This window comes from Neomonachus schauinslandi, chromosome 10 (assembly GCF_002201575.2).
Source record: "Neomonachus schauinslandi chromosome 10, ASM220157v2, whole genome shotgun sequence".
NCBI classification, from domain to species: Eukaryota; Metazoa; Chordata; class Mammalia; order Carnivora; family Phocidae; genus Neomonachus; species Neomonachus schauinslandi.
The window spans coordinates 89,782,342-89,796,664 of NC_058412.1; the positions used below are offsets into that span (position 1 = coordinate 89,782,342).

General features: G+C 47.8%; 1 protein-coding gene across 1 annotated transcript; it reads left to right on the forward strand.

Annotated features, from left to right (window-relative positions):
- Window positions 1–1,481: 1,481 nt before the first annotated feature.
- Window positions 1,482–5,778, forward strand: CST3 (cystatin C). Its single transcript, XM_021700697.1, has 3 exons — window positions 1,482–1,841; window positions 4,599–4,712; window positions 5,429–5,778. Exons 1-3 carry the CDS (start codon window positions 1,590–1,592, stop codon window positions 5,510–5,512), a joined length of 450 nt encoding a protein of 149 aa, XP_021556372.1. The 5' UTR covers window positions 1,482–1,589; the 3' UTR covers window positions 5,513–5,778.
- The last annotated feature ends 8,545 nt before the right edge of the window (window positions 5,779–14,323 follow it).

Consider the following 14,323-nt stretch of genomic DNA (forward strand, 5'->3'; position numbering starts at 1 on the left):
GAAGAAGGAGGAGGAGGAGGAGGAGGAGAAGAAGAAAGGAGAAGTAGTAGTAGTAGGAGTAGGAGTAGGAGTACCTGGCCAGGGGCAGTCCTCTCTTGCCCTGCTCTGTGTATCTCCTTCTTTCTGTATAACTAAGAAAGTCTTTGCCCACTCCCTTCTGTGGCCATATTGGAGCACAGACCTACACAGTCCTGAGCTGGGGGCTCTTGTTAGCCCACCCTGTACCCAGCTACCATGGCTTCTCAGTGTCTCTCCCTGGTCTCAGTAGACCTCTTGTCCTGTAGGTTTCAGCTGAAATGCCTCTCTTCTCCAGGAGGTCTCCCTGAGCATGTTCCGTAGCACCTTTCTCTATCAACCCCCTCTATTTCACTTCCAACAGAGCACCTATCACTCCCTGATGGTAATTACTTATCACTGATTCCCACCCCCCCACACACCCTAAACCTGGGCTGTGCAACATCACAGCCACCAGCTACACTCGGCCATGGGGTGCTTGAAATGGGACCGGTCTGAATTGACATCTGCTCTGTGTGTAAAACATACACACAGGATTCCAAGTACTTAGCACACATAGGAAAGATGTAAAAATATCTCATTAAACAATTGCTTGTGTATGTTGAAATAATATTTTGGATATACCGGGTTAAATAAAAAATGTTAAACTTACTCTCACCCATGTCTTTTTACTTTAATGTACTAGAAAATGCAAAGTCACAGATGGTTCACATTGCATCTCTATTGGGCAGTTGCCCTGTGACAAGTCCAAGGCAAACTAACCCATGTTTCATGTACAGGCTGGAGACCTCGTGGCCAGGTAGAAGTCCCAGAAAGATATGTTGGTTGAATAAATAAATGAGTTGTGAAAAAGAGAACCCGATGACCTTTTCCCAAATAAACGTTAAATCATTTATGTTTTGCGAAAGAGCTCCCCAAAACAAAGCGCAGAGTCTTCCTTAGCCTCTGAAATCGACCTCTGGGGATTCCTAGACTTAGACCCAATGCTCAACCCCCAGGAAGCCCAGAGCGCTATTTCCCCTTTCACAGGAGGCAGGGTTGGGGGTTACAGGCACTGCAGGCCCTGGGAGGAGTGACACCTTCTGCAAGACCACAGAGAGCTAAACTTGGGAACCCTCCACCCAGCGCCTGAGCAGGACTAGAGAGGAGGAGCCAGACTCGGGGAAAGGCCAGGGGATTTGGAGGGGTGGACTGGACAGCATCCAGCGGAGGGGCGGGACTTAGATGGAGGGGAGACGCCCAGAAGAGGGGAGGAGCTTAGGGGAGGGGAAAAGAGCCTGACCTGGGGAAATAAGGCCAGGAGAGGGGGGATGGGGCCCCGACTCATGATAGAGGGCTGGGACCGGGAGGGAGGAGCTCGGATGGGGAGTACAAAGAGCGGAGGCAGGACCCGGGAGGAGGGGCAGGATTCCCGCGGGGGACGGACACCGGGCCCGGGGAAGGGCAGGCGGGGGCCGAAGAGGCGGAGCCGGGGTGGGCTGGGCGGCCCGAGGGCGGGGCTGGGGGAATAAAAGCACGACTGCGGCGCTCGGTGCTGTTCGCCGCGGCTGGATCACTCTTTTCTGAGCTGTACAATGGCCGGGCGCCGACGCACCCCGCTGCTTCTGCTGGCCGCCCTGGCCCTGACCCTGGCCCTGGCCCTGGCCGTGAGTCCCGAGACAAACAGGAGAACCCCCAAGTCTACATTGGTGGGCGGTGTGCTGGACGCCGACGTCAACGAGGAGGGCGTGCAGCAGGCGCTGAACTTCGCCCTCAGCGAGTACAACAAGGCGAGCAACGACGCGTACCATAGCCGCGCAATGCGAGTGGTGCGCGCCCGCAAGCAGGTGCGTCCCCCCCGGGGCCGCGAGCCGGGCTGTGGGTGCGGGGCGGCCCTGAGCTCGGGGCGTAGCCGCCTGACGTCCCCAGCCCGGCCCCTACCCGTCAGCCCAGCATCTTGGAGGGATCAGTCTCCGAGCCCCTAGAGGTTGGGTGGGGCCTGCCGACGCGCTTCTCTGCTTCTCAGCGGGCGGTGTCCCTGGTCTCTCTGGTCGCCCACTGCCTGCCCTATGCATGCCTGTCACCGGGAGTGCCTGGGACCCAGCCGGCACACTGGGTCACCCCCATGGCCTTCATTTGTGTTTTCAAACCCAGCCTGGCCAGAGGCTGCGGTGTGGAGGTCAGGGCCCCATCCAGTTCCCTTACCTCCGTGCCTCAGCCTCATGGGACACGGAGGCTCAGTGTGAACTGTCAGCTAAATGACCACGGGCGAGGGAAAAACGACCCCACACCTGACTGCCCTCCTGGCCCTGCCACTAAATGACTTTTTAAAGCACTTTTGTAACTTTTTTAATTTCAGACTTACAAAGCAGTAACAAAAAGTGCATAAAATCCTTGTAGATTCTACACCTAGGTTTCTTATATGTTAAAGTTTTGCCATTTTGCTTTCCACTGGGCACATACGTGTGTGTACGGGGATATATGCATTTGTTTTCTGAGTGTTTTGAGAGTTAACACCTCAGTGTGTATTCCCTAGAAACAAGGGTGTTTTCTGACATACCCACAATAACACTTTGGCAGTCAGAACCAACACTGACACAGTTATCTAATCCACAGACCTTATTCAGATGTCACTCACTGATTGTCCCACTCATGTCCTTTATGGCCCAGGACTGCCAGGCCATGTGCTGCAGCCACTGTCCTGCAGCCTCCTTTACTCTGGAGCAGCCTCTCCATCGATGAACTTGACATTTCTGAAGGATCCAGCCACTCCTGGTGCACCCTGGGGCACAGTTTGGGGTTTCCCCATGTTTCCTCAAGATGACTGGGGTCATGCAGAAGAGGCCCATTCTCCTCCAAGCCTCCTCTCAACAGGTGCCGCTAAACTAACCCAGCCTCCATGTCCTCATCCTGCAATGGAGTTTGGGGCCCACACTAAACATCCTCCCTGAGGTGGGGCCCTGGCTGCTCCCTGAGCACCAAGAGGCTGTCAGCAAACACAGATGGGTCGATGAGCTGGCCTGTGGTACTCCGTGTGCCTCAGAGCAGAGGGTCTGGCATAGGAATTCAAACCTGTCCAGACATGCTGGTGGAAAGGCCCCTGGAGTGTTGCTTCAGTCCACAGGGCATGTCCATGGGAACAGCCTCTCATGTGGGCCATCACACTGTTCACCCCGATAAGGCCCCACCATCACCACCACCCAGGGGGCTGTTGAGTGGACTGCTCCTGACCCCTGCTTCTGCCAGCCCTGTCCTGGAGTTCTGGTCAGATAAGAAGCAGAGTCAGCAGAGTCCAGAAGAGGGCTTGGAGGGAGTGTCAGGAAAGGCCACTGGGCTTTGGGCTTATCCTCTAAGGGTGGCTAGGATTTAGGCCAGCTGACCTGGAGCCCAGTGGAGAGCAGAACAACCTCACAGCAACAAAAACCTTGTAATGCATGCCAGCATTTAGGGCTCATCCGCCTTCTCTTGAAACTTCAGAAGGTGGCCCAGAACAGACCATTTCGCCCCCTGCAGCAGTGACTGGCACTGTGTCCTTTGGATGGAACATGTATGCTCACTTGGTTCCCCCCAGCCTGCTACTCTCCACTGTGACACTGGCTTGGCATCACAACTCATTGGGGAAAGTGACAGCAGAGGGATCCTGGGACCTGCTTGTGGTTCCACCAGGTAAGATGTGGAGCCTGGTACCCGGTCCTCATCCCAAGTTTCTTTCTAAGGATGCCCTCTGTGAGGACAAGGTATGCTCCTATCCTATAATGTCAAATGTAAAAGACAAGCAGGTGTGTGACACACTTCAGAAATACTCCCATCAGTCAGTTAAGCATCTGCCTTCAGCTCAGGTCCTGATCCCAGGGTCCTGGGATCAAGCCCCACGTCAGGCTCCCTGCTTGGTGGGGAGCCTGCTTCTCCCTCTCCCTCTGCTTCTGCCTGCAGGTTGTGCACGCTCTCTCTCTCTCTCTTTCAAATAAATAAATAAATAATCTTTAAAAAAAAAAATCACACTTAAAAGGTAGGCATTCCAGGGGCAGTGGTTTACTGGCCTAAAATGTGTGCGTGCGCGCGCACATGAGAAAGAGAGGCCTCTCATTTCCTACTGTGAAATGAGGGAATAAATAAACCTTTGTTACACTGCAGAAATGTAACGATCTATAGGGTTGACCCTATTAATTGGAATTTAGCTTAAGTGTACCCATCTCATGACTGTCTTCCTGAACCAGACCCACTCTGTTTGCTCCAGCACAGAGCCCCCGCTGTGTGCTCAGACCCTGCCCTGCCTCCTGGCACTGAAGGAGTTTATTAGCCGACAACCATGCTGGCTTCCCTCCTAAACCCAGTTAACAGGATTTTGGTCCCTGGCTTTCACCTTCCGTCTTCCTGCTTCTCCTCCTGCCAGGCTGCCTGAGACCTTCGAGCCCCTCAGTGAACAAGTTACAAGGAGGGTCTGGGCACAGCTGCTGGACCAGCCCTCAGAAGGTGGCTTTGGTTTTCTGGGGTACCTGCTTTGGCAGCAGTGAATGCTGGCGTGAGGACCCAATAGCAGGAAGGTACCTGTGTGTGTGAGATTGGCAGGTGTTGTAAACAAATCCTGTTCTTGACACGTGCAGGTCGTGACTGGGATGAACTACTACTTGGAGGTGGAGATCGGACGAACCAGATGTACCAAGTCCCAGCCCAACTTGGACAGCTGTCCCTTTCATGACCAGCCACACCTGATGAGGGTATGTGCCTGTGGGGTGCATCGTGTGTGGGTGTGCACGTGTCAGGGTGCTTGTGGGGGGAGGACGTGTGTGTGTGCACATGACTAGTTTGAGTTTATAAGTGGGTTTTAGCTGGTGAATTGGGGCACTTTGTGCTGTTGGGTTGTTGCCTGTGGAATAAGGTGTTTGCTGGGCAGAGAGATGACCCCTTAATCCCAGCCTCAGCCACCTGAACAGATTAGAGGGAATTAGAGGCCTGTAAGCAGCCCAAATCCTCTGGTCCTGTCCTCACCAAATACTAGTCTCTCTCTCATCGGGAGGCCTCTTGGGGGGGGGGCACACTCCCCCCATAGCTACCCCATTCCCTGAGTCTTTGGGTGTTTCTCAAACTCTGATCCTAGCCCCTCGATCCTTCGCTCTGCATCTTAGTGCTGGCCCATTGGAGGTGCAGGGGACTTGGGGGCAGCACCCTGTCCCTCAGGGGCTCTGTGATCTTGCACAGGCTGCACAGGGATGTGCAGGGGGCATGAGCTTGTGGAATCATGTCTTGGACTTAAGGGGTGGGTGGGGTGACTGAGAGGTCACTGCCAACCCCTGCTTAGTGTTCTAGGCTTCAGCAGGATGGGGGTTGAGAATCCCACCACCACCCTTCCTCACCCACATGTCTGACATCTTGAGGCTGGGCATGTTCCTTCTTCACTGGAACCCTAACTCTCCCTCTCTCTTCCCTTTCACAGAAAACGCTCTGCTCTTTCCGGATATACACTGTCCCCTGGCTGGGCAAGACCTCCTTGGTGAAGTCCAGCTGCCAGGATGCATAGAGGACGCTGTGACAGGCTGGGCCACTCTACCCCTTTCTCCTACCCCCACACCCCCTTGTAGAGCTCCTAAGCTTTAGAAGGTTGGGTTTGCCCAAGTGATGCCCCCTCAGTATGCTAGTCCCAAGAGACAAATAGAGAAGGGTTCTGGGACTTTTTTTGAACAGCTAAGTAACTGGAACTCGTTTCTTTTAATTACTTTCCAAATGCACCAGTATGTAGTACATGTGTTCTGCTCTATCTTAATCAATAAAAAGTAACCTCAGCTACCTCTTGAGTTATTTACTGTCTTGGGAATATATACAGAAGGGTTTGGGCAGCTCCTGGTCCCACTGGCTTTAGAGGGCAGACAAGGAGCAGAGAGCTGACAGGTTCCTCGTGGGAAAGTCAGGGGTGCATGCTGCCACTTTTGGGATGATTGAGTTAGGAGCAGGCTGGGAACCAAGGCCTCCAGCCTTGGTGGCTCCTGGTGGTCACACAGGGGAGAGGAGGGGACCTAGGCTGCTGATCCTAAAGACTTGACTGCTGTGTTTGAAAAGAAGTCAGATGGTGAGCAGGCTGGACGGGAGGGAGGGGTCAGATGGAACCCATAGCCCAGGGCCACCCTAAGCAGGGCTCTGCCAGGTCAGATTTCAGCCATGTGTGCTGAGATCACACTCCTGGGCTGATTTTCACTGCTCAAGTTCTTTAGAGACTAAATAAATAATGATTTATGTCTACTTCTTTCCACAAGAGACTGCAGGTGCCTGCAGGTGACAAAGACAAAGTGTATGGGTGTATATGTAACTATTGGAGAAATACCCATCAGAAGGTCAAGCCAGTCAGAATCAGAAGTGAAATAAAACTGAAAACAACACCTTCAGATTGGTGGTTTCTAAAGGGTTTTACGGGTTTGCACCCTGCTTATTTTCCAGGGTCCCATTTTAAAATCAGTCCTTGCGTAGAGCTTCCTGTAAGGGATGTAGAATTGAAACCATAAACAGTGGGCTTGCTTCTTATTCTGAAGACTTTGGAATTAATAAGGAATGTTACCCTTCATTCACCATCATTCTGTAGACGAGTGGATACCTCAGAACCCCAATAGGAAAGATCGAGTCCTAAACAAAAGAGAACTGAACACACACCCTGCCCCCTGTGCTGCCCTTATATTAGCCATTCACTGCAGGGGGGTGAAGCCCTCTCACGGCGCTGGTAGTGCTGGGGCCATGTACCCCTCTGCCACATGCAGAGCAGCATGGATGAAGTCCTGTGACCTGCTGCCCTGAACACAGAAGGTGAAATGACAAAGGGAACACCTCCAGATGGCCCCGAGTCCCGGCACTCCAGGAACCGCTGCTGCGCCCAGCAAAGGTGGAGCCCAGCACAATGCTGGGAAGGGGTGGGATGGGAGCCCATCCTGCGTGCCTCCTCCAGATGACTAGCTGGGCCCCAACAAGATTGTGTGCCTTGTCTCATCTCGTGTTCACCATTATGAAAGAAGATGCACAATTGCTAAGAAAGTCATTCAAAATAGTCCACAGGACATGGAGGAAGTAGGGCCTCTTCACCACTGTCTTCTATTTCAATTCTCTGAACATTTGTCAATTGCAGCTGGACCACCAGGAACACAGCTTTCCACTTCGGATGGATGTTCACAGTAAGTGTGAACTCTGCCAGCACCAATCAATTCTTTCAAAACAAGTTATGAAACCTTGTGGGGTTTGCCTCCAAAAACCCTTACTCGCAGCTCCAAGTTTGGAGCACACTTTGGATTTTAGTGGCCTCTGTGTCTCCACGATTACAATCTTTAAGCCCCCAAATAAACACTGTGGTTGTTAGACAGTCTCTTCCTGATGGACACCATACTTAGCGAAACGGGTTGGGGTCAGAGAGGCAAAGCACTGCCTCCAGGTCTTGAGAGGCACGGTATGAGCCTGGGGCTCATCCCTGCAAGGGTGCACGGGCTTGGGGATGTGTTGGTGGGGGACAGGGGGTCCCTGGCAGAGCAGACAGTGCACAGAAGTGGTATCCTGGGGCTAAGGCCTCCCTGCAGGGTCTTTCCTACCTCAGTGAAAAATCTTGGGTTTACACAAACAACCCGCATGCAGGCACCACAACGAAATGCTGATTTCCTGTAAAGCCATCCCTTTGTGGACACACTTCCAATTCTCTTTTCCTTGTGGAAGTGGGGGGTGGAGGGGAGAGCTGTACACACAGCTTGGCTCATCTGAAGCTCTCCACACCTCCCACCACTAGGCCTTGTGTCCCACAGCCCACACCACAGGCGTTCAGGTTGGTGCCACCCTGGGTGCTCCAAGGCAATGGTGGGCCTACAGATGCTATAACCCTGAGGCTCTGCGTGAAGTGGTGGGACGAAGAAGGCCCTGTGACCTGAAGTCATGTAGACCAGTGTGTGTAGGGGTGGAATCACAGCTCCTGCAACTTTTATCTGCATGATTTTATTTTTAGGTTTATTTATTTTAAATATAAGTATAATTTATGTAAAATTACATAAATAGCTTTAGTATTGTGCTTGACTCTGAGTAAACACTCACTAGGTTTTGATATTTTTTCATTTGATTACATATTGTGGTGCTTTAAACATGGCCCCCATAATCTTTGACACTCCTTGCATTTAGAGGTAGGGTCTGTGAGCTGCATCTTGACTCTGTGTTGGGGAACATCATCGAAAAGGTGTGCCAGGATTAACCTGTGGGCTGGACCTGGGCACTTGGAGGCTCCTCACCCCCTCCCCTGCCCTGGGAATGTGGGTTCCGCTGGCCTTTTCTGCTCCCTGAGACTGCTCCAAGGACGTAACCTGGAGATAGTGATGTGGTGCGGAGACTGGATGGTGTATGTGACTGACCTCAGTTAGGGCCTCTTCTATAAACTTTTAAGATTTGGCAGATGGGTGAGGGGTCCATTCAACTTGCTGCCACCTAAGAGAAGCCTTATATGTGAGTTCCCTTTGCTTATGAAAACTGCCATCTCTCAACCTGGAGGGACCTGTTCTTTCTCAGCTTCTCCCTGCCCTCTGAGTGCAGGGGCTGTCTCGGATTACACCAGGGAAGCTCCTAAGAGGGTTGTGAACCACCACTCTAGGTGTGTTTGTGCAGGCTTCAAGTGAAGAGGACAGAGGAAGTGAATTTGTACCTCCAAGGCAGGGTCACAGAAGATCCCAGGGCTTCTGCCAGCATTCCTGGACACTTGCCCTGTGGGACGCCAGCATCCCTGTAAGGAGTCTGACTCCCCAATACCTTCGTGCTGGAGATGCCCCCTGCAGCTACCTGCTTGCACACCCCAGCTGAGCTGCTGGCCAAGTGAATGGGTCACCAGGGACATCCAGCCCGACTGAGCTCTCAGGTGACTGCAACCCTGCCTGTCATCTGACTGCAATCACAGGAGAGCCCTCGAGCAAGAACTGCTCACCTGTTTGCTTCCCAAATCCCGGGTCCACAAAGCCGTGAGCAGGGAAAATGGTTGTTGTACCATACCTCCCACTGTTCAGGTGATTTATCACACAGCAGTAGTGTCTGGGAAATACCAATACGTATGTGTGCGTGCGCTCGTGCGTGTGTGTGTGTGTGTGTGTGTGTGTGTGTGTACACACGCATGTTGAATGGGGTGAAACCCAGGCACCTGGAGCCAGATGCCCTGGATAAGAAGAATGCCACTGGCTGTGTGACCTGCATGAGCTCCTTCTTCTCTCTGAGCCTCACTTGTTAGCAGCAAGGGGACGGTAGGAATCCCCTCCTCATGGGGTTATGGAAATTAATGTGTTCGTATCTGTAAAGCCTTTGAACAGTTCAGTTTGTTACATAAAAACGTATTTTTATTCCAGTCAGAATATTGATAGCTTTTAATTTTATTTGGTATAAGAGTTCAATTTCATTTTTCAAATGATATTATTAGCTTTGTTGTTTTTTTTTTTTTTTTTCTGTGAGGTTTCCAAGAACTTCAAAAGGCCACCGTCTCTATAGTGAATTCCTATAACATCCTGTCAGTGTCTATATTTCTGTCTTAAAACCAGCTGGGTTTATTTTTCTGTGCCAACTACTCCCTTTAAAATATAATGTTTTAATATCACTTAGGTAAGAACCACTCCCATTATTCTTTTCTAAATTTCATTTCTGAATGTTGTATTTATTCTCCTTGATGAAATTATTTTTTTTCCAGCTCAAAAAGTAGAACTGTGTTTTGAACTAGAACTATATTGAATGTATATTCTGGTTAGGGGGAAAAAAGACAACATTTAATATGTGAGCTTTTCATTTTAGTATGTCATATATTTTGCAATGTATTTATGCTTTTATTATGTCCTCCAGTAGTATAAAGTAATTGTGTCTTGGTGGCTCATAATTTATAGATCCTTAGAGGTCTGGGTTTTTATGGTCCATCACTGCTACCAGATGCAGAAGGACAGGAGTGAACTTGGACAAGGTGACAAGACCCTTTAGAAGACGCAGTCAGAGAAGGCCAACCCTGTCCCAAGCCTATAGGCCCAAGCCAGAGAGACAGGCACTGGGAGACAATAGTAAACTTACCCATTCCTTTTCATTATGCTCTATTGTGCTAACAAATACACATAAAACTGAGCAGCAGTGCCTCACCTGAGAACCAAAATAAGGAGATTTTTCAGACCACCTTACATCTGCTCCCTCACCCTTGGCACTGGGGCTCCCAGTGGGTCCCCTCAGGATCACAGTACCTGAAGTTTATTTAGCCCAGGGTCAGATACACTCAGGGGTCATTTGGATGTCAGCCCGGGTGTCCAGCACCTCGAGACCAGATAAGGGGCATACATAATCTCAGGTGTGACTGCACATGCAATCACCTGGGGAGCTTTAAAAAATACTGATGCCTGGTGCCACTCAGAGAAATTCTGACTTAATTGATCCAGGCATATGGCCTGGGCACTGGGATTTTGTAATATTACCCAAGGAATCACTGAACTATATAACCCAATTTGATTGCCTGACAAAGTACAGTTGCTTCTAAAACACCTGTAAATGGCAGCAGGTAGAGGGTTCTCTGAGTCACACCTGCATCTAAACATGCTTTTGATGCCAAGTATCTCCCCAGATGTACAGCCCAGCCCCCTCCTTGATTCCCAGTAAATAAAACACAACCAAACAAAACTAAATGAAAATGCCCTTCACCCAAAGCATATGTTAGGTCAGTAAACTTTTGTGCAGATTTCAGGCAGCTCAGCAGGTTTCCTCTACCCCAGCACTGGCATCCCTGATTTGGCAATGCCCTTGGCCTCACTTCCAGAGGTGGTTGTCATTTGCCCTTCACCCTACTGAGTCACTGACCTTATTTGTCTCACTGGTTCCTCTTTCCCTTAGCATTTTCTATTTGTCCGCCCATTCCTTGCCTCCAGATCCCTCAGCATGTTCAAGCCCTCCCTCTGTAGGGTAGAACAGTTCAGCTCTTTCCAGATTTCCCCACAGCCATGAAGGCATTCAGAAAATATAGGGCTTCCTGGTGAACAGGATCCAATATTTTGGTGAGGTACTTTTAATCATGGAAGAGCAATATTTATTTTTCTTTTACCCAAATCCAGGCCCCTGAGGAATAAACTAAGAAAAATGTCCACGCTTCCTGAATGACTATTAGCTGATACATGGTGCTGAGGACTGTTTACCCCACAGGCTGTGTATATTCCTCACTGGTCACACTGTCCACGTGAAGGCAACATCATCAAATAGTCCCTGAGGTTGGTGCTGACTCATAAACCAATGGCGGCTTGGCCTTCTTATGATAATAAAGAGAAGGCCATCCAGGTGGTGATGCATCCTCCTTCCCTCTCCCTCCATCAGTTTCCAGGGAAGTTGACACTACCCTTTGGGCCATGACTTGGAGAATGTGATCTTGGCTAAAGCAGTCAGAGCAGCCTTAGTGACTGGCTTAAAGATGGCATGTGACCCAAGTCTGGCCACCTGTGGATCATGAGACTTCATGGTGGAATTTTCTTTCAACTATTTGAATAGCAGACTCTCTCTTTTTGCTGGGCATGAAGATGAGAAGACAGGAGGTCCAGAGCAGCTGTTTGAAAATAAAGTCAAATTACAGGGGGCATCAGAACTGAGTCAAGAGACAGAAAACATGAGTCCCTGCCTCTAGCAGTGCCAGATGTCAGCCCTTCCTCTAGACATCTTAGTTATGTGAAACAGTTGTCCCCCTCTTTGGGCCTGTCAGGTTGGGTTTTCCAGCTGCAGCTGCTCAAAGGCCAGAAACCAAAAAAAAAAAAAAAAAAATACCTGGGCCTCCCCCGTGACACCCTCCTAGGTGTCCATCATCAAAACTTTGGCCAAGAAATCAGTGTCTCATTTGCAATTAACTGAAAAACTATCCTCAAAGGAGGGCCCTCCAAATGGACCACTCCCAGGGTTGATGGGACTCTAGTTAAAGAGATTCTCCAGTGAAGCCTTACAAGTTATTTCTTTAAATGGCCAAAGGGGAACTAATGTTAAAATTAAGCAAAAACCTTGCCAAATTCTGGTAGATAGCAAGGCTACACTCCTTACTTTAAACCCACTTGCTCCAGAGCCTACAGATGGCCTTCTGGGAAAACTGGCAGAAGCCAGCCAAGGGTAAGAATTCCTACCAGAGTCAACTCTCCTGGATGTCTGCCTCGAGTATCTAGTCCAGAGAGGAAGGCAAAATTTCATGTTGTCCTTTTATTTCCAAGTTCAGACTCTTGTGAATATGGTTTGTATGTGTCCATTGGTTATTAATTGTTTTCTTTCTCAGGGACAGCTATTACCTTCTTGTTTGTTTTGTTTTGTGTCCTGAGAATTTGGCTTGTCCACCATCAGGTTGGAGGCCCCCAAAATATGGCCAGACAGAAATGTGAGCTGCACTCCATTTGCAGCTAGGGTCCTGCCAACTGTTGCCAACTCTCAGGGAAATTACGTAAGTCTTTCTTCCTTTTGGCTATACTTGGGCTCTAAATCTTGGGAAGGTGGTATCTTTTGCACCCTGTTGGGGGACATCTCTTATAACCATGGGGTTGTTCAATACTGCCAGGAATATTTACTGTTTGTCCCAGATGAAACCTGGCAAGATATTTGAAAGGATTTTTTTGAAGTAGTTCTGTGGTCAGAAGTTGGCCAGATTGGAAGCTAAGATAGAAAATTTCTTTTCAGCCCTCTTCCCTAGGCTAAATGAAACTAGGTACCCAGAGGGAAAGACAAGCATTCCAAAGACAAATGGCTCTAAATATAGAGCACAGGAATTTTTTGATCCTCATTTTTGTTGAAGATTGTCTCCCTGATATAAAAAAGCAAATTGATATAAAAAAGCCAGTGGATGACTGGCTCAGCCCCTGATAGCATTCAGGTTGCAAACCAAGTGTTTGAGGAATTAAAACAATTATCCTATATTACAAATTGAGTTTTTACAAGAGCAGAAATGCAGAAAGGGCCCATTCACCTAAGCAATTCAAAGTCCACCCATCCTTTTTAAGAATCACAAAGCTCCCTATTCATCTCAAAAGGCTTGTAGGCGTTGTAAAATATCTGGACTTAGGAAACAAAAATCCTCCTGTAGGAACTTGCATTATTTTCCTGTGCCTTTGAGATGTAAATTTTCTACCCAGTCTTCTCTAGGAATGTTCTACATTTTTGAAATGCTAACTTCAGGTAGGTAAGTTTTATCAGAGGGGAAATAAAGGTTAGTATAGGCAACTATATTTTTAAATCTTTGGCACAAATATTACTGAAAAGCTTAAGCTATCTGAGCAGGTAGCCTTAAATTATTCCATCTGCCAGAAACATAGTTTGGATCCAACTGTACTTGTATAAACTAGTGAGATTTGCACTATGGTACCTGTTCCATGGCTAAAATTTTAAAACAAAAGTTCTAAGATCTCTGTATCTGTCTATATGTTTATGTATACATGTTATAGATGTGTGGGGTTTTTTGTACCTCCAGATGGCATTGTCAAATTTAATATGTAAAGAGTTCTATTTAATTGGCTTAGAGAAAAGTAAGTGCTCTCTAAATTAAGTATACTCTCTCTATAGAAATATATTCTCAGAAACACAGAAACTAACAAAAATGTTTTTCAAGTTCATGTGGTCTAGGATCATCTTCAGTAAATAGAAGTTAGTTTAAGTTCATTGGTTTAATTAAAACAGCTATGTCTTCAGAGTTACCAGCATTAAATATAATGTGGACATATAACTTTTGTTCTACCTAGGTTTCCAGAAGTCAAATAAGCTCATGTTGTGTCTGCTAACAAAATTTGTTAGCAAGAAAGATAGCTTAAGATGATGGTTAACTGTTTAGTGTCTCATGAATTTTTTTTTATAAAAAAAGCTATGCATGATTTAGAACAGGTAAATTAGATATAAGTAAAATATAAGTTTGTAAATGAAATTTTTAACTATGTTTATGCTATGTCTACTTAAAAATAGTTTATAAAATATTTTTGATAACTTGAAATCCTAAAGTTTTACTAAGTGAAGTGAAATGGTAGATATTCATCAAATATCTAGATATCTTCCAAGTCAGATAAAATCCTAAAACTTTAAATATTAAACACAAGTTTATACTACTTTTGGCTTCTTACTACGAAAGGAAGTAAAGATATGTGGGTCTTTCAGTAAACATGTCTGGTGTCACACTGAAAAATGTACTATGGGTAAAAATACACTTTCAGAAATCATGAAGTGTATTTATAAATGCTGATATAATGGACAGTTCACAATTGCTTACATATTTGTTTTCATTAGGAATTAAGAACTATAAGGATTAAGAATTCTAATCAATTAGAACTTTTTGGAAATAATAAGAGTGAAAAGAAGCAACTGTAGAGGTTGCTTTTAG